Source organism: Peromyscus maniculatus, chromosome 1 (genome assembly GCF_049852395.1).
Source record: "Peromyscus maniculatus bairdii isolate BWxNUB_F1_BW_parent chromosome 1, HU_Pman_BW_mat_3.1, whole genome shotgun sequence".
Classification (NCBI taxonomy): domain Eukaryota; kingdom Metazoa; phylum Chordata; class Mammalia; order Rodentia; family Cricetidae; genus Peromyscus; species Peromyscus maniculatus.
The window spans coordinates 103,511,118-103,538,560 of NC_134852.1; the positions used below are offsets into that span (position 1 = coordinate 103,511,118).

General features: G+C 39.1%; 1 protein-coding gene across 1 annotated transcript; it reads left to right on the forward strand.

The window, feature by feature from the left end:
* Positions 1-8,059: 8,059 nt before the first annotated feature.
* Positions 8,060-27,441, forward strand: Ccdc90b (coiled-coil domain containing 90B). Its single transcript, XM_042280364.2, has 9 exons — positions 8,060-8,496; positions 15,943-16,062; positions 16,855-16,958; positions 19,985-20,086; positions 21,465-21,506; positions 21,587-21,658; positions 22,320-22,373; positions 24,246-24,360; positions 27,022-27,441. The coding sequence occupies exons 1-9, from the start codon at positions 8,397-8,399 to the stop codon at positions 27,081-27,083; spliced, it is 771 nt and encodes a 256-aa protein (XP_042136298.1). The 5' UTR covers positions 8,060-8,396; the 3' UTR covers positions 27,084-27,441.
* The last annotated feature ends 2 nt before the right edge of the window (positions 27,442-27,443 follow it).

Here is a 27,443-nt window from a genome sequence, read left to right on the forward strand (position 1 = left end):
TTTCAGACTTGGGAGGCAGAATATAGCAAAAGTGTGAAATAAGAAGAAGCCTGGTCGCATTCAAGCCCCATTCCCAGTACCTTCAAAAGGTAGACTGTAACCCCTGCATGATGCAGATTTGTCTCACAAGGCCAGTTTCTATCTAGCAGCTAAACAGTGGTTGACCGAGAAAGGGTCTTTCTAAGCATGTAGTGTGCTGTTCACCAACACCTTCCTCCTCTCAACCTACTCTCCCATCTCCACTGGGTGGCCAGAATGATGACATTCCAGTCCCCAATTATACATCTTTAAGACCCTCTGGTATCTTCCTCCTGCCTACAGAAGATACTAGAGGGTCTTAAAGATGCAAGACAGAATATCCTCCTCTAGAGTGGAGAGTCTTGCTCTTTATTTCTCAGTATTACTGTGCCCCTGGTCCATTCCCACAGAACTCTACAACTAAAGGGAAGGAGCTGTATTCCTAGACTCCCCTGAACCCCTGCTCTCTCCTTTTGTCTAAGCCCTCCATGACTGTCCACAAGTGGGCATCAGGGTTGGAGTCTGCTTTGGTCCTGCTCCTTAGGCTGGTCTTTGCTATTCCCTACTCCAGGGGCAGAAACCGCAGCCTGGATTTCAGGACTTCAGCATAGCCTCAAAGGACCCCTTACCTAGCTGATTTGCTACCACTTCCACATCATTTCGTTCCACATCTGGGCTTCAACTACCTGCTACCTAACTGAAATGGCATATGGGAAATGCCTGCACAGGCTCTAGAACTGAGTCCTTGCTCAGCGTGTGATATTTTTCCTTCCTAGCCTTCTCTTATTCCCCTGGTAAACCTATTGTTGAAGGGCTGTGGTCCTCACCATGCCTTTGTGAAAACATTGCTGGGCACATACTCTACCTCATCTGCCCTATGGCATAGCTGAGAAATATCTAGCCTCAAACAAAAATAGCTTCAAATCTAAATGCTCTGCACTACAGGTGGGTACTATGCTGGGATCTGGGTCTGTGGCTGTAGTGGGAATCAAAGAGCCCAGCAATAAGGAAAGCAGATGTCCAGAGGTTGACAACCTAGCAGGCCCAGTGGGCCTTTCCATGCAGAGCCTTGCTCTAACCCTAGATACACCATACAAAGAACTAGCTCAAAGCAAGCTACTCCAGAAACACTATTCTGACTTCATAGCAATTCTGTCTGTGTCAGCAAAAGAAAGAGAGCGGAGCTTTCCAGTCTGCTGCGATTGGAACCATTGCCCCTCAGTTGAGATAATTACAGTTTGATCATTTTGTAAGCAAAAGGAATATTGGTTCACAATATCGGTGGTTCAAAGTGTGCTTCTCCTTGCTAGAAGAAATTGCCTGTGCTCCTGAGACCTGGGCTTCATACTGCAGAGGCAGCTATGAATATCCTCCAGTGCCTACACTTGCAAAAAGGCAAGAATTCTAGTTCTATTTTGTAATATTCTAAGAAGTTTAGACTGTTTCCGGTGTGGCTTTGAACTAACAGAGATCCAGACAGATCTCTGCCTTTGGAATGCTAGGATTAAAAGGGTGTGTGCCACCATTTTCTGACCTCTACATCTAGTGGCTGTTCTGTTCTCTAACCCCAGATAAGTTTATTAGGGTGCACAATATATTGAGGAACACAATATCACCATATGTCAGAGTCCAGCTCCTACCTGTTGAAGGGCTCTTGGGGGGAGGAGAGAGGAATGAGGAAGTATTCGACAAAAAAACAGGATAGCTTTGGGAGGGCCCTGGGTCAATACCCAGCTGCCCCAACTTTATTCATAATGGGCTTTTTATCCATCAGCAAGGGGAGGGGCAAAAGTCCTTTCCCTTTCAAGATCAAAGCATAATGTACAACCAAGTGTAGACCCTTCAAAACACCTGGTAACCACACCTTTAGCCAAATCATCCCATTATGCAGCCCTGCTGGACAAAGCAAGCTCAGATTCTCTGACCTAGGGAGCCTCCATGGGAGGCTTTACCTCCCATATGGGAGAAATGCTTTACCCAATCCTATTTTATATTGCAAGCTGTATAACTGGTATGCCTATGCCAGACCATTGCATCTTACTTGCAAAATTCAAGGTTTGGGATCTTATAATGGCTTTAAGAACTTGAGAATAAACAAACCCAAGCTATGGAATGAATTTGCTAAGAGCAACCATAAAATTTTTTAAGCATCTTTATCTATAAACTCCAATGCAACCATCACAGTGTGGTAGAAAGGCATACTTAGGTAAGACCCTTTGATCTTGGCTGAGTACATCTAAAGATGTTTCTGAAGCATTCCTGCAGCAGAATGTGTTCATTTATCATCCTAACTCTACATTAAGATCTTTCTCTGGGCCTCTACAGAGCCCCTATTATGCACATCTGCCTTTTAGGACCACTTCTTAGTTTTGAAGTTTAGAGAACTCTTAGTCTTTCCTATTTGTAGTCCTAAGTCAATCCTTTATGGGTTACTTGTACCACAATATTGACATTCTGTGATTCTGGTGATTGTTACTCTTAATATACCAACACAAAGATCCACATAATGCTTGAAGAGGTTCACAGTCCTGCTGATGTCTCTGTAGCTGCTGGGAGCTAAACAAAGATACTCCTGTCCCTCAGGCTTCTGGAGGAAAGGGCACCACTTCTGATTGAAGGGCCATCTTCAGCAGTAGCCACAGCATGCAAAAGTCTTCTATCTCAGGCTGCTTTCAGTGTCTCATAAACATCATCCCCTCTCCCCTCCCACATCCATAACAGTTTGGAGTGCCACAATTTTTTACATTTTTAGTTCTGTTGTGTTTGTTTTTTTTACACATTCTCAAAAAAGCTGATAATGAATGTCCTTTGTCATATCTGGGTCTTCTATAAGCAAATTCTTTTAATAAGGAATTCTCAGCCCACTTCCTCCCATATCATCTCAGACTGTATAATGTGACTCTGTCACAAAGCCATAGTTATCAGTTAAATGTTAGGTGACAAATCCAAATGGAGCCAGTCAGAGTTCCTTCCCTAGCAATCTAGGATTGGAATTAAATGAATCTCACCTGAGCCGAGTGCTCCCCAATATAGTGTCCCAGTTCGCTTCCTGCCTCTATGATAAGACACTGACCAAAACAAACCTGGGGACAAAGGGTTTGTTTAGCTTACAGCTTACAGTATATCATCACGGGTCTCCAAGGCAGGAACTCAAGGCCTGATTTGAGTTCACCAGAGACCACGAAGGAAAGCTATCCATTGGCTTTGTTCTCGTGACTTGCTCAGCTTGCTTTCTTATACAACTCAGGACCACCCGCCCAGGGGTGGCACCATTCCCAGTGGGCTGGACCCTCCCCCAGGCCAATCTGATAGGAGTATTTTCTCAATTGAGGTTCCCTTATCCCATATGACCTTAGCTCACTGTAGAAATCCTAAAACCAACAACACGGTGGACAACAACTGGATAGAAAGTTCATGAGAAAGGTCACACAGAATAGAGAAAAGGTCTTTCCTGTAGCCAGACATCCAAAGCCTTAGATCCCATCCACAGAAGTTGGGGGGGCACTCAACAAGTTCTTTACCCCTTTGGGCTTCAGTGTATAAAGTGTCTATAAAGTGGGAGAAATCACTGCTACTGGCAATTGTTGTCTTGGAGATAAGAGTCTATATTCCAAGAGTTCCCAGCTTCTGTTCCTTTAAATACCCATGTCAATATTTGCCCCAGTGAAGTAACCATAACTAGTGAGGTAATTATAATTGGTGGGGTAAGTATAATTAGTGAGGTAACTGTAATTGGTAAGTCAGGCTTAAAAGTTTCCAAAATAAAGCTAAAACCATACAAACTATATGGCTAAGAAGAGGTTAGTTTGGGCTAGTGAGATGGCTCAGCAAATAAAAGCACTTACTGTGCAAGCCTGTGACCTGAGTTCATCCTGGATCCCATGGTGGAGAGAACTGACTCACAAAGTTGTCCTCTGACTGCATGTGTCATGGCACATGAAACACACACACACATACATAATAAAAGGTTGTTCTTCTACATCATCGAGCATACATATATCCCTGATAGGATCAACAAAGAATACTGGATCTTTTCTCAAAAAGTTAAACAGAATTATCCTAGAACCTTATACCCAAAAGACTGAAAAAAGATAGAGAAGTATATGTACATGCATATTCATATCAGGCCTGTATACAATAGCCAAAATAAAAGTAAAACAAGCATTAATCAATAAATGAATGGAAAAGCATATAATAGTAGATGCATATAAAAGAATATTTGGCATGAAATATTGATACATGCTGAAACACAGATCAATAGCTGAAACATTTTGCAAAAAGGTATACCAAAAACGTAGATTTTAAAATATGGGTTAAATTAAATTATAAGAATGAGTTATGAACAAGCCTAAGTTAAGGCCGAGCTTTCATAATTAATAAGTCTCCCTGTTGTTATTTGTGAGCTGGCTGCCAAAGAAAAGTACTGCTACAGAGATAGAATTCAACAGATGTAGTAGTTGTACAAACTAAATCCCATTAATTGTTTGAGGCAACCAAGCAGTACAATGAGGATGTCATCCTGAATTGGGACTCAGTCTCTACAGAGAAAGAGTTTATCCTTGCCCAGAAAAGGAGGAGTCATGGGCTGGAGAGATGGCTCAGAGGTCAAGAGCACTTAAACCCCTTCCAGGCTGCTTTTCCAGAGGTCCTGAGTTCAATTCCCAGCACCGATATGGCAGCTCACAATCATCTATACAGAGATCTAGCAAACACATGGTGGCTCACAACCATCTATACTGAGATCTGGTGCCCTCTTCTGGTATACAAGCTGGCAGAACTCTGTATATATAATAAATAAATACATCTTTAAAAGAAAAAAAAAAAAACAAAGGAGGACCCACTAAGGCTCCTAAAGTCAGTGTGCACAGGGGACCTTAATGAAAAATACAGCCCTGAATGCTAAAAGAAAAACCTAGATATAAAGGCTGAGCAAAGACTTTCTCAGTGCCACACCCCAGGTGAATGGCTTCCAATGGTGCTTCCTTTATTTTTTTGGAGGGTGGCAGGTTGTTTCAAGACAAGGTTTCTTTGTAGCCTTGGCTGTCCTGGAACTCGATCTGTAGACAAGTTAGACCAGACTGACCTTGAACTCAGAGATTTGCCTGCCTTTGCCTCTGGGGTGCTGGGATTAAAGGTGTGCACCACCACCATCTGGCCCGACGGTGCTTCTTGCTCACTGAGGAGGGTCAGCCCCACTTTTTCTGACCTCATCTTCTAAACCTATGCTCAACTCAATGCTATAGCAGCTGTCCCTGTTCCTGGGTGAGTTAGGCTTTCTCACACACACTTCCCAATTTTTGCGTATGCTTTGTCTTCTACACCCAACACTCCCCACACTACCATCTGCCAGGTCCGCCTCTACCTTTACCTAGTCTTCCAAAGGAACGCTCTTCACAGAGCTTCACATCCAGGAGTATAAATCTCTCTTATGTGTTTCCTTCGCAGCCATGCTGCCCTTCATTATGGTAGTTCTTAAACTCACAACCAACCCGAGGCCAGGACTGTTTTGTGTATGTCTCTTCATAGTCTGTCACAGTACTTGGCACCATAAACCGTGACTTTTTGAAAGAACAAATGAATACTTAATGACAGACACCAGGAGATGATATACCGCTGTAAAGCATACAATTCTCAGACAGGTCTTTTTCTGTTATTTTATTTTAGTCATACTTTTCTTTGATTTTACTGTAATTGGCAGACTTATAACTGAGAGTCATTGTTGACTTCCTGGTATGCTCAGGAAAAGACCTGTCCCCTGATTTGCAAAAGGTAAGGAGTGGCTGCCACTTTTAAACCAGGAAAGCAATGTGATGTTAGCATAATTCTCACAAAGCTTTAGTGACCATGGGCTCCTCTGTCTCCAGAATTACACAAAAATCTGTAAAATAAGCTTCAGAAAGAACAAAGGACTGTCCTCTAGCCTTTCTCAAATACGCCCCCTAGTGTTAAGAACTAACAAGTAAGCTAAGGTAGAAAATTAAATCCAGATCCAAAGCGGTTTCACTGGCCTCTTTTACAATGCACTGGAATCAGCCAGCTATGGTAGAGAAGAGGATGGCTGTGTGAGTGTACCATGCTGCATTCTCTCTCATTTACATCACCCAAAGTGCACTCACACTGCCCAGTCATTCTCAACCAATTATGCCAACCTTAGCTCTGGATCCTCAGACATCTGGGCCTTGGAGAGAGTTTGGGCATTTTAAATGCTTCCAGATGTTGCATCATCACTAGAGATGAAACTGGAAGCCCACCGAAGAAACTGGCAAGTATCTTTGCCTTCTGCTGTGCGGCTGAACCAGCACTGCTTTTCTCCCACTCACTAATTAGGTAATTTAGCACAAATCACTTGCAAACTGGAAAAGAAGTAAGGGCTTTATTATATATGCGGTTGGCAAACAGTAATGCTTATCGAAATTTGGGCTGCATAAGAATAACAAATAATAAAAGCTGTCCTCCATAATGAAAAGCCGGGACCCACTACCTCTGCTCCCTTGCCTCCAGCCTTTGAGTAACGGACAAACTAGGTTACTTCAGAGAAGTAGCAGCTCTCACACCCAGGCCACCTCACACCAGTGGCACAAGAAATGACTCATTTGCCTGAACTGGAGAAAGGCAAATAGTTCCTTCCTGGAAAGGAACTTAAATGGACTTCAAACTTATTTTGGCTTGAAAACTTTAGAAATTTCTTGTTAGTCCACTGTACAAATCTCAAATTCTTTACTCATTTTTATTCAATTTTTACCTTAATTTCCCCTAATTCTACCCAAGATCCATGTATTCCTTTGCCCCCATCTAAAGGTTTCCTTACCAAATTGTGACTATATTTTGAACACTCACAGTTTCATTTAACATCTATTTATCAAAGCTTGTTGTGGGCCAGGCACTATGCCAAGTGCTAGAGAACACAGCAATAAATGTGGTTGTCACCATTATGTAAGATATAGATAAGCTCATGACATGAAAAGGTTAGGTTCTTAACGAAAGCACCAAATGTGCACATGTATGTGTGTGGTGATAAAAGGCTTTGTGAGGAGGCATTTCAACTGGGATCTGAAGAACATGAAGAAGTTGGTATAACACACTAGGAAAAGTTCACCAAGTTGAAAAAGCAGCAAATGCAAAGGCCGTAAGAAGCAAGATTAATAAAGTGTGCTTGCTCACTCAAGCGTTCTCCCTAGGAAACCTTGTCCTACAATCTCTACTTAATAAAAATCCTTAAAAACAAGTTTGAATCCTACCTCTTCTCTCTTTTCTAAGTTATTTTATTACTGTATATTCACTGTACAAGTGATGTGTTTAATAATGGCATTCTTATTGGAGTATAATGTACTTCGTGCTTATTTATTCCTCATTAACTATTCCTTTTACTCTCCCCTTCCTCTTTCCAAAGAGCACCCCCTTCAGTTTTATGTCATACACATACACACTCCTAGATTGTATATATAAGGAAAAACATGGGGCTTTTGTATTTGTGGGTATGGTTCACTTTGCTTAATATGATACTCTCCCATTTGCTCACAAATGCCATGATTTTGTTTTTCTTTATGGCTGAATAAAACTACATTGTGCATATAGTACATTCTTCTTGTCCATTCATCCGTTGATGGACTCCTAGGCTTCTTCCATAGCTTGGCTATCGAAAATATTGCCAATCTCTCACTCTCAGCTGGACTAGAAAATTAACTGTTTAAACAATCACGTGATGGTGGTTGGTAGATAGTTGATTCTCACAAAGTTGAAATCTAAGGAAGCCACTGACTGATAACGTTATTTTCAAGATTTTACCAAGTGGAGCAATACTGAGGTGTAAATTATGAACATGATCTACCCAGTAAGAGGAGAACTTTCGTTTCCCTGAAGAAAGGATCTAAAACAGTTGGTCCTCCAGTGCACCAGAGGGCCAAGCAGAAAGATGGGAAACTGCAAAAATGTGCTGCGGAATGGACTTCCACAAGTCTCCAGGATGAAGCTACTACGCGGTCTCCCCTTACAAAGCTCAGCAGCGAGGACTACGAGTCCCAAGATGCTTTGCGGCTACACTGGCCTCTGGAAAGCTTGCTGTAGGACTGTAGCTTGCTGCCCGCAAATGGGCGCCCGAAGGTTCTGTAAGACCCCGGTTTCTTGGAGCGGTAAAGGCGGAAAGAGCTGCGGAAGAGGCGACGGGTTAAAAGGGAAAAGCTCTGAGTCGTTTTAGTAAAGTGTGGCTCTGTGACGAGGCCCAGACTCACGTGGGAGACCCCGTAAATAGATGGTTTTATTAACAGGACGGAAACTACATTTCCCAGCATCCGTGTGTTGCCAGAACTTCATTGTCCGAAAGCCTCTGCGAGATTAAACACGCCTTCCGCTTCCTCTTGCTGACCCGGATCTCCGAGACTATGAGGAGCCGCTGGATGTGGCGGCTCCTACGCCCTGAAGGCGGTGGAGCCCGCTGGACTTCAACTCCCCACGGGCGTCTGTCATCCGCCCTGCGGAGAGGTGAGACAGGGAGTCGCTCAGGGAGACGATTCGGGCGGGTCGTGTCTGCTCGGGCGTACTCGAGAGGGACACACCCCCTGCCGGGCCCCGCCCACAGGCGCAAAGCCACCCCAGGGGATCCGGGCTTGCGGGTCGCGGGTTAAACCCATGGGGGCTAGGAGTAGGGCAGCCGGCGTCCTTGGAGACGCAGTTTCTATGGACCTGGGCTTCGGAGTAAAGGGGAAAGATGCGGGCTTGCTGTTCGGTCTCATAAAGTTAATGAACTCTTAAGATAGTTGCGAGTGTCTTGATTTCTTTGAGTTTACTGTTCAGATTTACTTATTTAGCAGCTTGGCGCTCAGGAGTGTGGTAGATTGCAGCACACATTTCAGGTCAAGAGCTTTATTCTCGCCCTAATTCTCGAATCCTTAAAAAGTCACATAGTAGGCATTTTTTTAAGTTGAACCTCTGCGTTTCCAAAACTTGGACCCCTCTGTTAGTCCGTATATCCTGAAGAGTATCTTACTTTATGCTGAGAACTATTTCCAAGGCATATATATATATTTGCTTTTCCATTTTTAAAACCACCACCTCCTTCTGTTCTTCCTGGATCTATGATGATAAACTGCACCATTCAGTACTGAAACACACCTCCTGCTTCCACACTTGTGTGGCTTGTTTTCTTGTTTTTGTTTTGTTTTTAACCTGTTCTTTAATTTTATTTACATCACTGACCTGAAGTCACGGCTGCCCTTGTAAGGCTGCTGTGCAACTAACCAGAATTATTCACAAGTCTTTGGTTACATATTTAGGTAGCTAGTATGCATATACATTCTGATGGACTTTTCAAAAGGGATGAGGAGATGGATCCACTGGTAAAAGCATGTACTGCACAAGCATGCTAACAGGAATTTGAATCCCCAACACCCTCCTCATAAAAGGCTCTTGCTGTGGCCATCAACCAATTCCAGCTTCAATGACAGCTGCCCTCTCAAAAGAATTAGGTGGGGCATGACAGCAGGATACCAAAGGCCTCTGACCTGTGCACCCTCACCCTCACACACCAAGGGCTAGCATTGTTTTGAGAAATAATTCAAATCTCGATTCATCTGTGTGTTTTTAGAAATTTGTATAAATAAACATTATTTTAAAATACACGTCATACCAAAAATATAACGCCCCAGGTAAATGTTACTATTTTAATACAGTTGTTGATTTATTCCACTTGAGTCTGGGTACTCAAGTAAATCTTAAGTCTTCCCTTAAAATTAGTGCATGGTTTGTGCTCCTGTTCAATATAACAGGTATTTACTGCTTACTGTAAATAAATATCAATAGCCAAGCAAATTTGAAAGCTGATCTTTATTCCACGAAAAGACCTAATTATCTAGTCCAGTACTCTTTAAAGGAATAATAAATAGGAAGATGTGATTTGTCTAAACTTTCTCTTCAAAGTGCCACGTTATTAGTTTGTTACTAATTTCTACACTTAAGTACATCAGAGACATTGCAGATGTTTCGTTTAAGTACAGATTCCCAAGCCTTATGGCTAGAATTAGTACCCAAGGCCGGAAAGCGAGCATTTTTGTTAGTTCATTTAATTTGCCATAGATCTCCTGAAGCAACATACACAGCTTGTCAGTAGGCTATAATGTAAGAATATATGCTTTAATGGGTATTCTTTGAATTCCTATAGAGAAGTGACAAGCTAGGACCAGCCAAGATGACTCAGCGAACAGAGGTACTGCTGCCCAAGCCTGATGATGAGATTTCTGTCCTGGGACTCATGAGATGGAAGAGAACTAACTCCTGAAAGTTGTCCTCTGACCTCCACACACACTGTTGCATGCATGCTCCCACATGCATACTCCATACACAAATACACAAATAAATAAGAAAACTAACCTATTATGTCATTGAAGTGGTTCAGTTATAAAAATAGGCAGTAAATTAATAAAACTTGCAACTTAGATTTAATGAACTCTATTTTATATGATTATTGTTGTTGTTGTTGTTTTTCTGAGACAGGGTTTCTCTGTGTAGCTTCGGAGCCTATCCTGGAACTTGATCTGTAGACCAGGCTGGCCTCGAACTTACAGAAATCCTCCTGCCTTTTCTTCCCAAGTGCTGGGATTAAAGGCATGTGCCACCACCATCCAGCTTTTTATGCCTTTTTAAAAAGTAAATTCTGACCTTTTCCAGCAGAAAGGCATGTAGTACAAGATAGGCCAGAGATCTGATGTACAGCTTAGTAGTTTTTTAAGTTGATAAGTCTTTTAACTTTGAATTTATTTTTGTCACTGTAAATACACAAGATGAGTTTGAAAAAAATCAAAATGAAGAGAAAGAGATGTTTTTTATAGCTATTTGGGTTTTGTTTAGATGTCAAATGTACTTTTAAGGAGTATTTATGAATCCAACTGCTCATGGCACAGTCAAGCCAGTGATCATGATACCATATCAGGAACATTCAAAGGCTTCTCAGTTCCGTTTTTGCCTTCAAAAGAGAAAAGAAATTCACACCTTAACTCACTCAAAGTCCTGTTGCCAGAGACCTTGTCAACGCCCACAACAGAGACAAAGTCACATAAAAGAAATAAATGGGCAGGCAAGATGGTTCAGCAGTTCAAAACACTAGCTGCTCTTCCAGAGGACCAGTTTGGTTCCCAGCACCCACCTCAGGAAGTACTTCTAACTGCCTGTAACTCCAGCTCCAGAGGATCCAGTTTTGTTTTGTTTTGTTTTGTTTAAGATTTATTTATTTGTGTACATAGTGTTCTGCTTGCATGCCAGAAGAGGGCACCAGATCTCATTATAGATGGTTGTGATCCATCATGTGGTTGCTGGGAATTGAACTCAGAACCTCCAGAAGAGCAGCCAGTGCTCTTAACCTCTGAGCCTTCACTCTAGCCCAGGATCCAGTTTGTCTCTTTGTTTGGGTTTTTTGTTTTTTTGTTTTGTATGTTTGTTTGTTTGGTTTGGTTTGGTTTTGGTTTTGAGATGGAGTTTCTCTGTGTAGCCATCCTGGCCCTCCTGGAGTTTGCTCTGTAGACCAGGCTGGCCTCTAACTCACAGAGCTCTGCCTGTCTCCTCCCCGCCCTCCCAGTGCTGAGATTAAAGGCATGTGCAACTACCACCACCACTAGCTCCAGAACTCTTTTGTAGCCTTCACAGGCATGCACACAAGTAACATACGGCATGTACACCAGTGGTTTTCAACCTGTGGGTCATGACCCCTTTGGGTTTCAAAGACCAACCATTGGAAAACACAGATATTTACATTACAATACATAGCGGTAGCAAAATTATACTTATGAAATAGGAATGAAAATAATTTTGTGGTTGGGGGGTCACTACAACTTTAGGAACATTATTAAAAGGTCACAGCATTAGGAAGTTTGAGAACCACTGACGTAGGCTTACACATACATGTAAGTAAAAATAATAAAAATAAATCTTAAAGAAATATCCCACATATCATTCATTATACTTAGCCACATTATAAATAGAACCCAAGGTAGAAACGACAGTGTTGCATGCCTTGGTGAATTTTGCCCATTCTGTTGATCTTTAAAATTTCTTATCTTTAAAGATTTTATCTTTAAGATTTCCTATAACAAGTGTCATTTCCAGATAATCTTTATTCCCATAAAAGGATCAAATGCCTGTTTTTGCCCCTGTGGATATATATTGAAATCACATCATAAAAACCACAACCTTAAAAGTCCAGAGCAGAAGTACACACCATACAGTCTTCTGCTCAGAAGGCTGAGATGGGATCATCTGAGCCCAGCTGTTGTTTTTAACAGAATCTCAATTGTTCAATTTACTTATAAAGACTTGGGAGCCAGATGCTGGAGTGAAAGCCTGCTAGCTCAGAGAGGCAGAGATGACCTTCCTCCTCCACCGACATCCCAAAAGCCTTTTCCTCTCTCCTACTGTCTCAAACAAAACCTTCTCAAACTCCAATGTCCCTCCCTCCCTTCTATCTCCCGTGCTTCTCTCTATTCATCGTCCTGACTCCCTCTTATTCTCCTTTTTTTCTCTTAATAATCCTCTGTTCACTCTTGTCATCCGGTTGCTTGCTCTACCTCTTGACCTATGGTTCACTTTATTTAATCTTGTTTACACTATTCAAGCAGAAAGCTCTTAGATTAAAAGTGTGTGCTAGGGCTGAGCCACACCACAACTATAAACAGGTGTTCCCAGTAAATAACACAATCAGTGTGTGGTTCACAGTGTGATCAAATATCCTGTAACACATCTGAGACAAACGTGAACAAGTCTCTGACCTCAAAACATCATTCATCATTGTACATACAATGCCAAACATAGTCCCTGTTGTCCAACATGTATCTTTAGAGCATCTAAAACCATTGGGTACTGGGAACCCAATGGAGACCAAGAACAGATGTAGCCCCTACTCTCAAGGTTTACTTTGGTGGTTAACAAAACTTTCTGTGTAAGGAGCAAATGGTAAATGTTTTAGGCTGTGTGGGTCATGTGGTTCTCTCATTGAAGAATGAAAGCAGCCATAGAAAACAATTCCAATAAAGTTTTATTTACAGAAACAACTTTGAAGACTGGGTGTTGGTAGCCTGAGGGCAGCAGTTGACTAATGCCTGATCTAACGGGGAACTTACACATTGTTAATTAGTTATGTAATAATTATTTATTATATAGTTATTAATAATTAGTTGTGTAAATATGAAAATTGTGAGTGGTGTTATAAAAGAATATCACAAGGTACTTTTAAAACCCATTAGGAGAGATCTAACCTCAAGAATCCTTGCACACTTCCCACCAGAAAAGACATTTGTGCAGAGCTCTGAAGAATGAATTGGAATAGGCAAAGGAGAGCTTTCAGAACACAGGCTGTGCAAATGCCCCAAGAAGGGAAAGCAAGCAGATGGCATGTTTGTCGTTAAAGTCTAAGAGCCAGAGCGCATAATAGGATGTTAGATTAGCTGTGCCTTGCCGAGATTTGTTGGCAATGGTAAGGTATTTATTTAGTCTCTATCCAAAGGAACTGATTTTTGTATGAAGCATTCATTATTTATTGACTAAAATCAGGAACTGTACCAGTTTGAATACCCATGAGACCTAAGTTCTAAGATGTATCATACTTGCCTCTGAACATCACTTTCCTCCATCAATAAAATGACAATTTTAAGAATTTGGTAATGAGCATGAAAATATTGAAATGTTATGTAAGTATTCCTGATTCTTCTCTAAAGTAGAATAAACTTGTAATGAGGAAGCAGTAACTAAGGGTACAAGTCATCACTCCTAATGCAGCTGTATAGGGCAACTACTGAAATCTACAGTTCTGAGGTATATTTTTCTCTCCTACTTTGGGTGTGACACACAAAAGCACATTTTTTAACCCTTTTTTAGGTGAAACTCAGCCAAAAGAAGGCTGACTATGCTAGTTTATTTAAAGCATGGTTCCACCTTTCCAGCTGCTGCTTTTATCTCTTTGGTTAAACGGAATTCAGAGGCGAGGCTTTGATTTTTTTTTTTAATAACACGTATTTACTGCCTTCCAGTCCACAAAATCAGTGAAGACACCAGGAATGTCTGGCTTCAGTATATATTGCTCTGTGCCTAACACATGACATGGTGTTTAGTCTACTTTCGTGGCTATAAAAATATTTAAAAAGAAATTACACATGCACTATAAATGACTAGCATAAAGTAATGCCTGAAGTTGAAGCCACTGTTTAAGTACCTAGATATATAAGTAGCTTGGGATAAATAAGAGATAGACAACATAAGGTGATAGAAAGAATGTGAGCTTTGTAGTCAAAAGAACCTAAACTGGAATTCTGTTACCTATCACTGGATCTGTAACCTAAGAAAATTCCTTTGCCTTTCTTAAGCACCATATGGTTTGGTCTAGTCTGGTCTGGTTTCAGTATGTAGCCCAGGATAGCATCGAATTCATGCTCCTCTTGCCTCAGTCTTCTGAGTGCTAGGATCACCATATCCAGCATGAGTACCAAATCCAGCATGAGTCCCATATCCAGCTCTAATAAGCATGGTTTTTATTTAAAAATGTGAATAATATTACTTTGCGTTGGCAGCATATAAGTTATCTGGTATAATGCCTTTTATTTGACTATTATACTGACAGCTGTTATCTTAATGTATCATAATAGTTTTATATGTGCAGAATTCATCCTCAGAGGAAATACTTTATAATAAAATTAGTAACAGAGAAAAAGACTATATTGTGTCTGAGTTAAGTTTTGGGAATTTAATGGAACCAGGACCAGAAGACTTCAGAAATGAATGGGCTCCTATACTGACCAGTAAATGCTCCCGGACTTAAAATCCAATTCATCGATTGTGACTCATCTGTGTATCAAAGTGTTGTTGTATGACAAAACTTTTCCTGGGGAGACACAACACACACACACACATCTACTCACACTAGTTAGGAAGCCCATGACAAACCAAAGTACAGATAACACCAAAGTCCAACTTGGTGAACCATGAGTTTTATTGTGGTTACTTACAGGATGGGTGAAGGTTTACTTACAGGAGCAGAAATGACACAAAGTAGCTGTCCCACCCTAGCCTGGGTGACAGCTCACAAGATGGGAATCTAGAGCACATGATACAGGCTGCAGGCAGCTCAACAGGTTGAAGTTTCCTCTAGGAGTCTTCTTTCAGTTCAGTTTGTCTGAGTCTTCTTAGCAATTTGGCTTCTGGAATCATCTATGCAACTTCCTTCCATTCAAGAAGGTCTCTCAGCTTGTATTGCTTACTCTGGTGTGTTGAGGGAGCTGTAGTGAATCTGGTCAGTTGTAGGGACTTCCTGAAGCTATTTTGAGTTGTTTACCTTCCTGCGTAAGGAGTTTCCCTGCAAGATGGAATGTTCCAATCTTGGAGGAAACTGCTACACAAGTGCCCTTAAGGGTCCTAAACATACAGTAACAAAAAAATATAGCCATGGCAGCATAGGACTTACAGTCTGAGTCAGAAAGAAAACAGCTAACATGCTAACTGTATTAGTGACGAAAACTGTAGGAAATAAATGTTGTGGGTACATAAGAGAACAAAGGGTATGTTAGGTAAGAACATATACATAGAAAAGTTTTGTAGCTCTGTAAGAAACTTCTGGGAACTGAAGAAAGTAGGGCAGATGCTGGTAATTAGAATAGAAGCAGTGATGTCCAAAGCAGTTAATATATGTCACATTAGAATTTAGACCAACTCTTAAAACATTTCTGAATGATGAAAGAAGAAAATGAAACGTGTTGAATGTTTGATATGTACAGAATAGCATCAGAGACTTTTCAGATGAAAAGAGTTCAGGAGAGTCAGTTAATTTGGGTGAGATTACAGGACTCCTAATTAGGAAGCTAGAACTGTATTTAAATAGATGAGAAAAGCTCTTTAGAAGCCAAAGTGTGATACCACTGTAAATTATTAGAAGATAACACTGTCTTCTCTTTTCAGGTTTCTTAACCACCACAACTAAGTCAAGTTATGACAGGAGGCCAGTGGACATAACTCCTTTAGAACAAAGAAAACTAACTTTTGATACCCATGTGCTGGTGCAGGACTTGGAAACTCATGGTGAGAAACAAGTACTTGAAAGAAGAAAATTAGCAGCACTCAGATAATAAATTCCCAAGTCAAGACAGGGGCACTGTTACCAACAATTAAGAGGAATTTTTGAAACAAGTGCCCTCCACACACCACAGTGTTTTATAGTCACTTAAAATTGTATTGTTGGGGAAAGATATATTGTAAAAAAAATTGTATAAAGTTATATGTACAAAATAATTCCAGTGAAGTAAAATAGAAAAAAAAAACTTTTAAAGGCTAATAGTAAATTCTGGATCGAAGTATAAATGTTGAAGAATAAAAAATTAAGGAATAATTTATTTCCAGATATGGTAATACCTTACAAGTGAACAGCTAATTGACATTGCAGAATGGTATTCAAAAACATTAAATTGCTTACTGAAATTCTAGATAAACCTAAATGTTAAGGAGTTCTTATGAATCAAAAAAAGAAAGTTTAGTAATTTTATAGAACAGTGGGCAAAGGCCATGTAAAAAAGCAGTACACAGAAAAATAACTAAAATGTATGTGAAGGTACTTAACCTCACTATCAACCAAGGAGAAATTGAAGTACAAGTGAAAATAATACCACTGTTGCCGATTATATAAGCACTATCAAAAAGAGACTAGAAGTGTTCCGTTTTGTTGTAGATCTAGTTATATTAGGAATTAGAGTACTTTTAGAATAAGATAGCATTGTAACTGTTTTAAGTATAATAGTTGAAGTGTTGAAAGTTTGTTAGCTGACTCTTCTGCTAGTAATGTGATGTTTTAAATGCCGATTTTCCTGTTGTGTGTAGGATTTGACAAGACACAAGCAGAGACGATTGTGTCGGTACTAAGTACATTATCAAATGTCAGCCTGGACACTATCTATAAGGAGATGGTGACTAAAGCTCAGCAGGTAATATGTCCATTGTTTATCACTCCTGGGAGTTTCATTAGATCGTTTCTCCTAAGGAAGGAGGAAAGGAAGAATTTAAAAGACCTTCATAGAGTCTGTCTCAAAACAGAAGAACTGGAGTGTCCCTAACAGTTGATAACAAGAGTGGAATCCAGTCATCTTCCCAGTGTGAAATAAATGTGGTATTTCAATCATGAAATGGTGGTAGACTTTAGTGAAACACCTTTTCTCCCGGAAAACCCTCCAAAGTAGAAGAGTTAGTCTTTGTATACAATGACATGTTTACTGATTTTATGTTTGTATGATTAATCTTCCCAGACTTTGAAAGCTAGAATGGACTAACATGGCTAGAAAAGACTTTATAAATTACCTGGCTAAAATGTCTAAATCTGACTGGATATGAAATTAAAAAAAAAAAATGTAAGCTGGGTGGTGATGGTACATGTATTTCATCCCAGCACTTGGGAGACAGAGGCAGGCAGATCTCTGAGTTCGAGGCCAGCCTGGTCTACAGAGTGAATTCCAGGACAGCCAGGGCTACACAAAGAAACCCTGTTTCAGGAGAAAAAAATTCTTTTAAACATTATTTATTGAGGGTGGGGGTGCAATGCCATGGCACAGGCATGGAGGTCGGAGAACATCTGCAGGAGTCAGTTCTCTCCTTCTGCCACAAGGGTCCAAGGGTTGAACTCAGGTTCTAAAGCTTGCCAGCACACATGCTTACCTACTGAGCCATTTTGTTGACCTGTGCATGGGTTGAGTGATTTTTAAGACTTTTCAGATTTCAATGATAGTGGACAAAAATAAATAAGATATTGAACTGTTTAAAAATCTGTTTTCTTCTTATAATTATTTTTTCAAATTTAGTCTTTTTCTTCTTCTGATGGTTATTTCAAAACATAGACATAAAAGTGTGGATTTCTTACATAAAATTAGAATCTGTTTCATGGAATTTAATTATTTTAAGGGTTATAGAAAATCAAAAGCTCTTAAAGATACTATAATCCTTAATTGGAAATGGAAACACTTAATCTGTTATATTTAACTTGCCTTTCAATTTTGCATTATTTTAGCTTACCTTATTTCAGGGTCATCACAGGCTAGTTAATTAAGTGAATAAAAAAAAAGCCATGCATTTAATTAATTCTCCCAAAGCTCTCATCTATCTTCTGTTGATCTATCCAAAGGAGCTATTGACATTTTCAATAAAATAACATACTATTAAATTTTATGCCTGTTTTTTGTGCAATTAAAACTATGATTTGGGGAATATTCCTGCTGCCAGAGCCACATAATCCTACATATTAAAAGTAGCATAAGTGTAAAAGTGTTACTATTAAACTCTTGGCTTTTTAAAGTACTGGTTTGTGACGTTAAAAATACTCTTTCATCCAGGAGCCTAACCCCACCTCTAGGACAAAAGAAAGCACAAAGATGATATGAAGGATAGAGCTAAGGTTCAGGGCCATCTGGCAATCACACTACCATCTGATCACTTCAGAAAAGGCCACTGTAAGTCTGCCTAGACTGATGACTCCACAGACGGTAGAACAGTCACATAAAATAGCTGTGGCTGCTTACAATGGATTACAGCTTCACATATAAAGGTTTTGATAGGCACTTGTGCTGTTTTGTAGACTTTTGGGATCTCAAGCTGTATTTCTATGAAGAATGTAGGTAGTTATTTCTGTTTTACCAATAGGGAAACCAAAGACGTAAGTAACTTTTTGAAAGTCACACAGAAAATGGCAGTTTAGGTTCAAACAGCTTTGTAGACCATTCTCTTTGTGAAATTTGACGATGTGTGCGTTGTTGACCCTTTGAAGACTAAATTGTCTTAGCTTTGAGCTAACTTAGTTTCTTGACCATGTGTCTGAAGTTGCTATGCCCTCTGTTACTGAAAACTGAAGTCAGTTGTCAGTCTTTTTTACCCACACCAGGCAGTGGAGAACTATAACTTTAGAACTGAACTGTGGCTCTTCTTGCATGGACCTTCTTGACTAACAAGCCCTGGAAATATGGCCCTCTCAAGATTACACATTTTTGTTTTGAATCACCTAATTTTAAGAAGTTGATTATGGAACCAGATTTCTTTGTAGGGTTGCTGGGAGCCATTTCTGCAGAAATGTTCTTCTGCTAGGTATAGTTAATGCACACTGAGGCTGAGGCCAGAGGGTCAGGAATTTTGTTGAAAATGTTAAAGTTAATTTTTCTCAGCTGTACAGGATTTATTACAAAAACTAATAAAGTATTCTCTTATTTTTTAGAATTATGTAGATCAGGACCTTTTCTGCAAAAATCAAGTTTAAAGTTCTTCTTTATAAGGCAAATGCTTATGAATCTGTCAGGAGTTACCTTTCCTTTCATATTTTCTTAGTAGTGTCAAATATAGGAAAGAGACCAGGAAATGTAAACAAAACTATTATGTTGTGCTGATAAAGGGCAATTATTTCAGCTGTGTATCTTATTTTCTTTTAAAACCATACCTATTCAATATCTTAGTATTTTCATGTGGTAGAAAAGTCTCTCAAAATCAAAACACTGAAATATTATTAAAAAACAGAACTGAGGGGCTGGAGAGATGGCTCAGCACTTAAGAGCACTGGCTGCTCTTCTTGAGGTCCTGAGTTCAATTCCCAGCACCCACAACCATCTATAAAAGGATCTGATTCCCTCCTCTGGCACACATGAAGACAGAGCACTTATATACATAAAATACATAAATTAATCTAAAAAAACTCTGAAGCACTATTTGTTCAGGAACTTAACAGGAGCTACATAAGCACTTTTGTTAGGATTATCTTCATTAAAAGACCTAGATATTTCTCTTCACTGGGAGATAAAGTTTTCTTCCCTGAATTTCCTCGTTTTTATTTTTATATTTTAGATATGTGGATTTCATGTGTATTTTTTATGTAACCAGTTAATTGTACCTGTTAGCATGTTGAATTCTATAAAACAATTAAAAAAATAAAAGGATGCTACCATTCCGTACATCACTGGGTTATTTTTATTTTATTTTCTAGGAAATAACAGTGCAACAGCTAATGGCTCATTTGGATTCCATCAGGAAAGACATGGTCATCCTAGAAAAGAGTGAATTTGCAAATCTGAGAGCAGAGAATGAGGTGATAGAACTTTTAACTTACTACTAGTAATAAAAAAGTAATTAATCTCACAAGGATGCTACTTAGTAAATAGTAAGATCATATAATATTATGTATTAAAAGTTTTTAAATTAAAAATTCACTGTTTAGGGGCTGGAGAGATGGCTCAGAGGTTAAGAGCACCGACTGCTCTTCTAGAGGTCCTGAGTTCAATTCACAGCAACCACATGGTGGCTCACAACCATCTATAATGAGATCTGGCGCCCTCTTCTGTATACATAATAAATAAATAAATCTTTTAAAAAAAATTCACTGTTTAAAGCTGGGCATGGTGATGCACACCTTTAATTCCAGCACTTAGGAAGCAGAGGCAGGTGGGTGGATGTGTGGTTGAGACCAGCCTGTACATAGCACATTCCAGGCCAGCTAGGGCTACAAAAGGAGGTTCTGTCACAAAAACCAAAAACAAAATTCACTGTTAGCCTTACCTAATCTTTATCTGTAAACCAATTTCTTGCATACTGAGTACATATTGTAAGTTGTTTATGTAAGAGGAGAAAAATTTGAGCTCAGTATAAATTTTCTAGTATAGCTTATCATACATTGTTCCTAAAACTGAAAATACTGTGATGTTCTCCATTTTATTTAATGCTATGCTGTCTTTGTCACTATGAGAAAAATGTATTTAAAATATTATTTTTAAATTCTGTTTATATGTATGTGGCTATGTATATATGGGTGCAGGTGCCAGAAGAGGGCATCAGATCCTATGGAGTTGGACTAACAGGCAGTTGTGAGCAACTGGACATGATTGCTACAAACCAAAGTCAGGCCCCTAGAAGAGCAGTAAGCACTCTTAACCACTGAGCCATCTCTGTAGACCCTCAAAATGTATCTTTGTAGTTAAATCAGAAATTAAGTTCTTCACTAGCCTAGCATTTAAGATTAATTTTTAGGGAGAGGGGCTTAGGATGGAAGAGGGGGACTTTAGAGAGAGACATACCTTGTGGTACCTGTAGAGGTATCAAATCCCCTGAAACTGGAGTTACAGGCAGCTGGTGAGCTATGAGACATGGGTGTTGGGAACTAAACTCAGGTCCTTTGAACTAGGAGCAAGCAGTCTTAACCACTGAGCCATGTCTCCAGCCCTAGCTTAAAGATTTTAAAATTTAAAAAAGCAAATCATTTTAAAGGTAGAATCTAATACCAAAACTAAATGTTTTCTACCTAATATTTGTCTAATGAACACAGTGGTCTGCTAGTTCTTTATTTTTTTAAGTCATAATTGTGTATTAAAAATCCATAGATATGCAAATTTTGCTAATCTAAGTTTTCAAACTTTTAAAGTAATCCTAGGGACTTTTGGATTGATGCTAATTGTCACCTCTTTTATACCTAGAAAATGAAAATTGAATTAGATCAAGTTAAGCAGCAGCTGACTGTAAGTGAAATTTATTCCACTAATTTTAGAACAAATACCCACTACAAGATCATTTTTTAAAGTACTGATTTTCTTTAAAGCAAGAAACCAGTCGAATCAGAGCAGATAATAAGTTGGATATCAACCTGGAAAGGAGCAGAGTAACAGACATGGTAATGTACTTTTTAAAAAATTAATTGCATTTTATTCATGTTTTGGGTATGTGCATTTGTGTGGGCACACTGGTGAGGGTCAGAGGACTGACTTATGGGAGTTAGTTTTCTCTTTCCACCTCCGGGTCCTAGGATAGAACTGGGTTGACAGGCTTGGTGGCAGGTGCCTGTAGCTACTGAGCCGTCATCTCACCAGCCCAGGAATGCGCTTCGGAAGATTTTTTAAAATCATGTGTAGATGTAAGTATGTTGTGTCCCCACATGAGTGCAGATGCCCTAGGAGGCCAGAAGTGTCCAGTCCCCTGAAGCTGGAGTTATATACTATTGTGAGCTGCATGATGTGGGTGCCAGACATCAAATTGAGGTGCTCAGGAAAAGCAGCAAATTCTCTTAACGGCTGAGCCATTTCCCCAGCCCCTCCAGTAATGTGTTTTTAAGTTAAATAGTTATTCCTTTTTACATTATTTATAACCTGTTTTCATTGTTGTTGTTGTGACACATGCAAGGTGAGAGACAACTTTTCAGAGTCAGTCTGTCCTTCACCTGCTGTGGGCTCCAGGGATCCCACTCAGGTTGCAGGCTTGTGTGGCAAGTGTCTTTTCCCGTTGAGTCATCTTGCGGCCCCTTTTTTCCTTTAACCTTCTGGCTTCATATCCTTTAGTTCACGGATCAAGAAAAACAACTTATGGAAGCAACCAATGAATTTACTAAAAAGGTAAGGTTAATACATAGAAGTTTTTCTTCCACTTATTCATGTTCCTTGCTTGTGTGACCACTCTTATATCCATCAGTTTGTAAACTTGGATTAAATACCTAGCCTATAGAATGTGATTTCGTCACTGCTGCAGTTTTCTAGCACTCTGGGGAAAGCTGCCCCTAGGAAGTGGGGTTCCATGAGCTACAACCCTGGAGTAAGAATGAAAGCTTACCAGGGCTAGAGAGATGACTCAGCATACCACAGTCACAGAGGACTAGAGTTTGGCTCCTAGCACTCACATCAGGCAGCTCACAACCACCTGTACCTCCTGTTCCAAGGGAGCACATGCCCGATGCCTCCAACGCATATCCACACACAGACACACACTCTAAAATAAATCTTTTTAAAATATGAACTAAGGATTAGGCATGGTGGTACATGCTTTTAATCTCAGCACTTGGGAGGCAGAGGTGGATCTCTGTGAGTTCGAGGCTAGCCTGGTCTCTACATAGCGAGGTCCAGGTCAACCAGAGCTACACAGTGAGACACTGTCTTGAAAATAACACCCCCCTCAAAAGAATTAAGTTTTTCATGACATACTAATTTATTTTTATATAGACAGTAGCTACTTTTATAAAAAAAAATTTACTACTGTTTAAGTAAATGTCTAGATTTAAATAAACAAATATCTTTAAAAATTTTAAATCATAGTAAATATACATGTACTTATGTCTGCTAATGCATTTAATCTTCAGGTCAGCCTCTATAATTAGTGTTATTTCTACTTTAGTAGTTTGGAAAATGATACACAAAAAGGTTAAAACCACACAGCCAGTAGTTGATAGAGTTGAGATAAGAACATAGATTCTAGGGGATGGAGAGATGGGTCAGTAGTTAAGAGCATTGGCTTCTCTTCCAGAAGACCTAAGTTCATTTCCAAGCACCCATATGGCAGCTCACAAGTGGCTTTAGTTCCAGGGGATCAGACACCCTCACAAAGACATATACATGCAGGCAAAACACCAATGCATGTGAAATAAAAATAAATAATTTTGAAAAAAGAATACAGATTCTAATCCAGAAGATTCTAATCCAAATGTGGTATGTAATCCCAGAACTCAGGACTGTAGTGAGTTTGAAGCCAAACTGGGCTACTATGTGATATCCTGTCTCAAATCAAGAACCCAGGCTCTAAACCCTGTACTTAGGGGTCTTGTTTACATTCTCAATAATCCTGTAATATAATCATTAAATAGTAAGTAAACTCTCTAGCTTTCTGATGTAGCCTCATCCTTTTCTTAAAAAGTTCTCTTGTTCAGAATTTAGTAGAAGGGAAGATCACCTGTGCTTTCAGGAATCCATTTTCATATACTTCTTGGCCAGAGAAAGTAGATAATTAAGGAAATGAGCAAATTCTCTCAGCTAATTTCTGAGTTCTGCTCCCTATATGTGCAAAGTTACCCACTAGGTATATTCCGGTTCCTTTTATATTGATCTCCATTCATACTATATATAACCTTGGATGATTTTTTTGGCAAAATATATCTAAAATATGTCTTTATGGTTAAAGTGTTAATAATATTCCAAGGACTTTACACATAAAATGATATGTCTGGGGCTAACATGTTTACTTCTTAGTTTATCATATATTTAGGTCTCATATATCTTAAGAGATTTTTAGTAGACTATGCCCAGTATTGAATAATTCAAGGAAATTGTCTCCAGATAGGAAATTGGAGTAATGTTTTTGTCACTTGGTAGTATTTATTTACTATCAATTCAGAGTTTTTTAAATGCACTATTAACACACAACTGAAGGTTTTAATATAAATGTTTTTGTCCATAATACATAGGGACAAAAGTAAAACTGTCTATTCTGACTTGCTACAGGATACCCAAACCAAAAGTGTTATTTCAGAGACCAGTAATAAAATCGACACTGAAATTGCATCCTTAAAAACACTGATGGAGTCGAACAAACTTGAGACAATTCGTTATCTTGCAGGTAAGTCTGTCAGAGTAAGGAATTGCCGACAGGGAATCTTTGGATCTGTTGGGTCCTACCTGTCAGGATAACCATTCCAGGTCAGAGAAAAAAAGGAGCTAAAATGTTCTTTATTGCTTGATACCCTGTTCTGCTTGAAGAAGGTTCCAGTTTCAACATCGAAATTGATTAGGCAACTGGGCAGTTCACTTAGAGAAAAAGGTGTCGGGCTATCAAGTAAATAAACCAAAGAACAAGTGGTAAAATAATTGAGTAAATTCCACAGTAAAAAAATTCATTTTATTGTAAAGATTTGAATGGTGTTAGAAAGATGACTAAAGTCGATGTAGGCTGTTAAAAACACAGCGAACAGAGAGGAGTGGAGGGTACGGAACCATCTTACCTCAAGCCGACTGAGCACACAGGTACTGTCCCCAAACTGGCTTGTCCCTACTGAGCTCCACAGCTTCAATCTCTCCTAAGTTTTATGGCCCCATGTGATAAGAAGAATGCATTAATTAAGTATTACTTGTCTGTTTCCTTTTTCTTAAAAGCAATATATTTTCATTTAAATTATCCATATAAAAATTCAAGAGCAGTGAAAATCCCCTCGCCTTCTTTATTTACTATTAGCAGTTTATATCTTGTCTGCTATATACAAGTAATATATAGACTTGTAAAAAGGAATTACACATGATAATTAACTCTGTGTTTAAATGTAACTATATGTCTTAAATATATTTTAACATTAATACACATCTTTTTATTACAAAAGATAGCATTCTGTTGTATCAAAATGTTATAATTTCCCCAACAATGTTGCTTTGGATTCTTCATCCTTAAGAGCATTGCTACTCTGAACATCCATATATGTGCATGCTTTTCTAAAGACACACACCTCTATACCCTTGTTGCTATGCACATTTGAAAATTTGGAGTCAGAAGGTACACCTACTTTAAATGTCTGTATTAACAAAATACTATATAAAAAAAAAAAAATCTTGATCATAGTGGTTTTCTGGCCAGCCACTGTTTGTGGTGATTTGGCAATTTAGAAGATGAAGGAGCCAGCCCTCAACTGATGTATAGCACTTTTCTTAACTCTGAAGGCTCTGTTTTTTTAATCTCTTTAACATTAGATTCCTGCTTAAAATTCAGATTAAAAAATAATTCTACAGCTAGGCTTTGAAAACCCCTATTCTAGAAAAGTCTATAGAACTGAAGGCCTTGAGCTTAACTGTAATGCTGAGGGAAATTCCAAACAGCCATTTGGAATGTTCATTCTCTTCTAAAAATCAGTCCCAAAGCAACAAATGCATGGTTTCCAGTCTACCTGCCATTTTCCAATATTCTCTTGAGTAGCCACCTAAAGAATACCATAGTTTAAATTACCCCTTTTACTCTTGAAGTTGAAGATGGTGACATTTTCCAAAAAAGCTTCCATTCAGCAGTTTAGATCTACAAGGCAAATCTGATAGACTTAGTAGTAGCAAAAGAAATAAGCAAATTTGCAGTTGTTTTAGAAAAGATTTTCCTGGGTCTGGAGAAAAGGCTCAGTGGTTAAGCACACTGGTTGTTCTCCTAAAGGACTAGGGTTTGATTCCTAGCACCCACGTTGTGGCTCACAGTCATCTATAACTCTAGTCCTAGGAGATCCAGTGCCCTTTTCTGGCCTCCACAGGCACAAAGCGCACACATAGTTCACAGACATACATGTAAAATACACATACACATAAAAATAAATAAATAATAAAGATTTTTCCTGAGTCATCCTTCTTTTGTTTTTTTCACTGAGCATTTAGAACCAATAATATGAGGCACTTTCTCTTTCCTCCTTTTTTAAATATATTTTAGTACTGTTGTTACTGATAAGCATTTTAGGAAGCGGCAATTACCTATTTTTAAATAAGCAGAAAGATATGGCATGAGTGGATCCATTTGTCCTAGAATACCTGAGACATTACTAACACAATAAGGTCCCATTTATTGAAGATTCACAAATACCAGGCATGGTAGGATTTGGCTGTCGATTTGACCAAAACTTATAGGCTTAGTCTCCCAAGTGTCTAGAAATACAGGCATATACCATCTGTGCCCAGAAACCTCAACTGAGAAAACACCTCCATAAGATCAGCCTGTAGGCAAGCCTGTGGGGAATTAATGATTGATGTGAAAGGACTCAGCCCACTGTGCATGGCACCACCAGCCTCTGGACAGGCTGAAAGCAGGCTGAGTATGCCAGTTAGCCATCTGGTTTTTGCTTCAGCTCCTGTCTCCATGTTCTTGCCTGCAGTTCCTGTGCTGACTTTCCTCAGTGATGGAGTGTGACCTGAGAGTGTAAGATAAAATAAACCCTTTCCTCCCTAAGCTGCTTTAGTTATAGTGTTTATTACAGCAATAGAAACCCTAAGACACAGTGCTAGTAACTTTGAGGTACTGCTTACATTTTCTGACAAGACACCTATATTTTTAAATCATTTTCATTTTTACCCTCTAAAACACAGGAAGCTATTGATGTAAATCTTGTTTTACAAATGCCTTTTATCCTTAGTTTAGTTTTCTAGGGAATAAAGAACATGGGATATAAATTTGATTTTCTTTGTTTCTGTTCATTTAGTTATTATTTTACTACCTGAAGCTAATTAAACTCCTACTTGTAACATAGTTCCTTTCTCTCCACAGCCTCGGTGTTCACTTGTTTAGCAATAGCATTGGGGTTTTATAGGTTCTGGAAGGAATATTGACACTCCTGCTGTTGGCTGCTGATCACTCCAGAGAATGGATTTACTACAAATCCTCCAAAGTACTTATGGACTACACACAAGTGTTTGGGTATTTTACTTTTCTGTTGTATGACTTTGTATGTTGAAAAGCTGTCTCCCAAAGCCTGGTTTGAGATAGAAGGGCATTTGGTCCTTATCCTTTTGATAACTACAGCAACAAAAACAGTTTTGCATTTGAGCTTTGTAAATGAAGTAGTATTTGTTATCAGATTGCATACTTGAAGACAGTTCCATAGTCTACATACTTACTGGATTTTACTTCCCTGCTTATTATTGCAGTTAGATTTTTATATAAAATAAAATACTACAACAAAGTTGATT

Excerpts from the sequence above, each read along its gene's own strand:
- Ccdc90b (XM_042280364.2), top strand. The coding sequence starts at position 8,397 with ATGAGGAGCCGCTGGATGTGGCGGCTCCTACGCCCTGAAGGCGGTGGA. Across the intron at positions 21,507-21,586 it reads AAGTTAAGCAGCAGCTGACT|CAAGAAACCAGTCGAATCAG; the intron begins GTAAGTGAAATT and ends TTTTCTTTAAAG. Across the intron at positions 22,374-24,245 it reads CCAATGAATTTACTAAAAAG|GATACCCAAACCAAAAGTGT; the intron begins GTAAGGTTAATA and ends GACTTGCTACAG.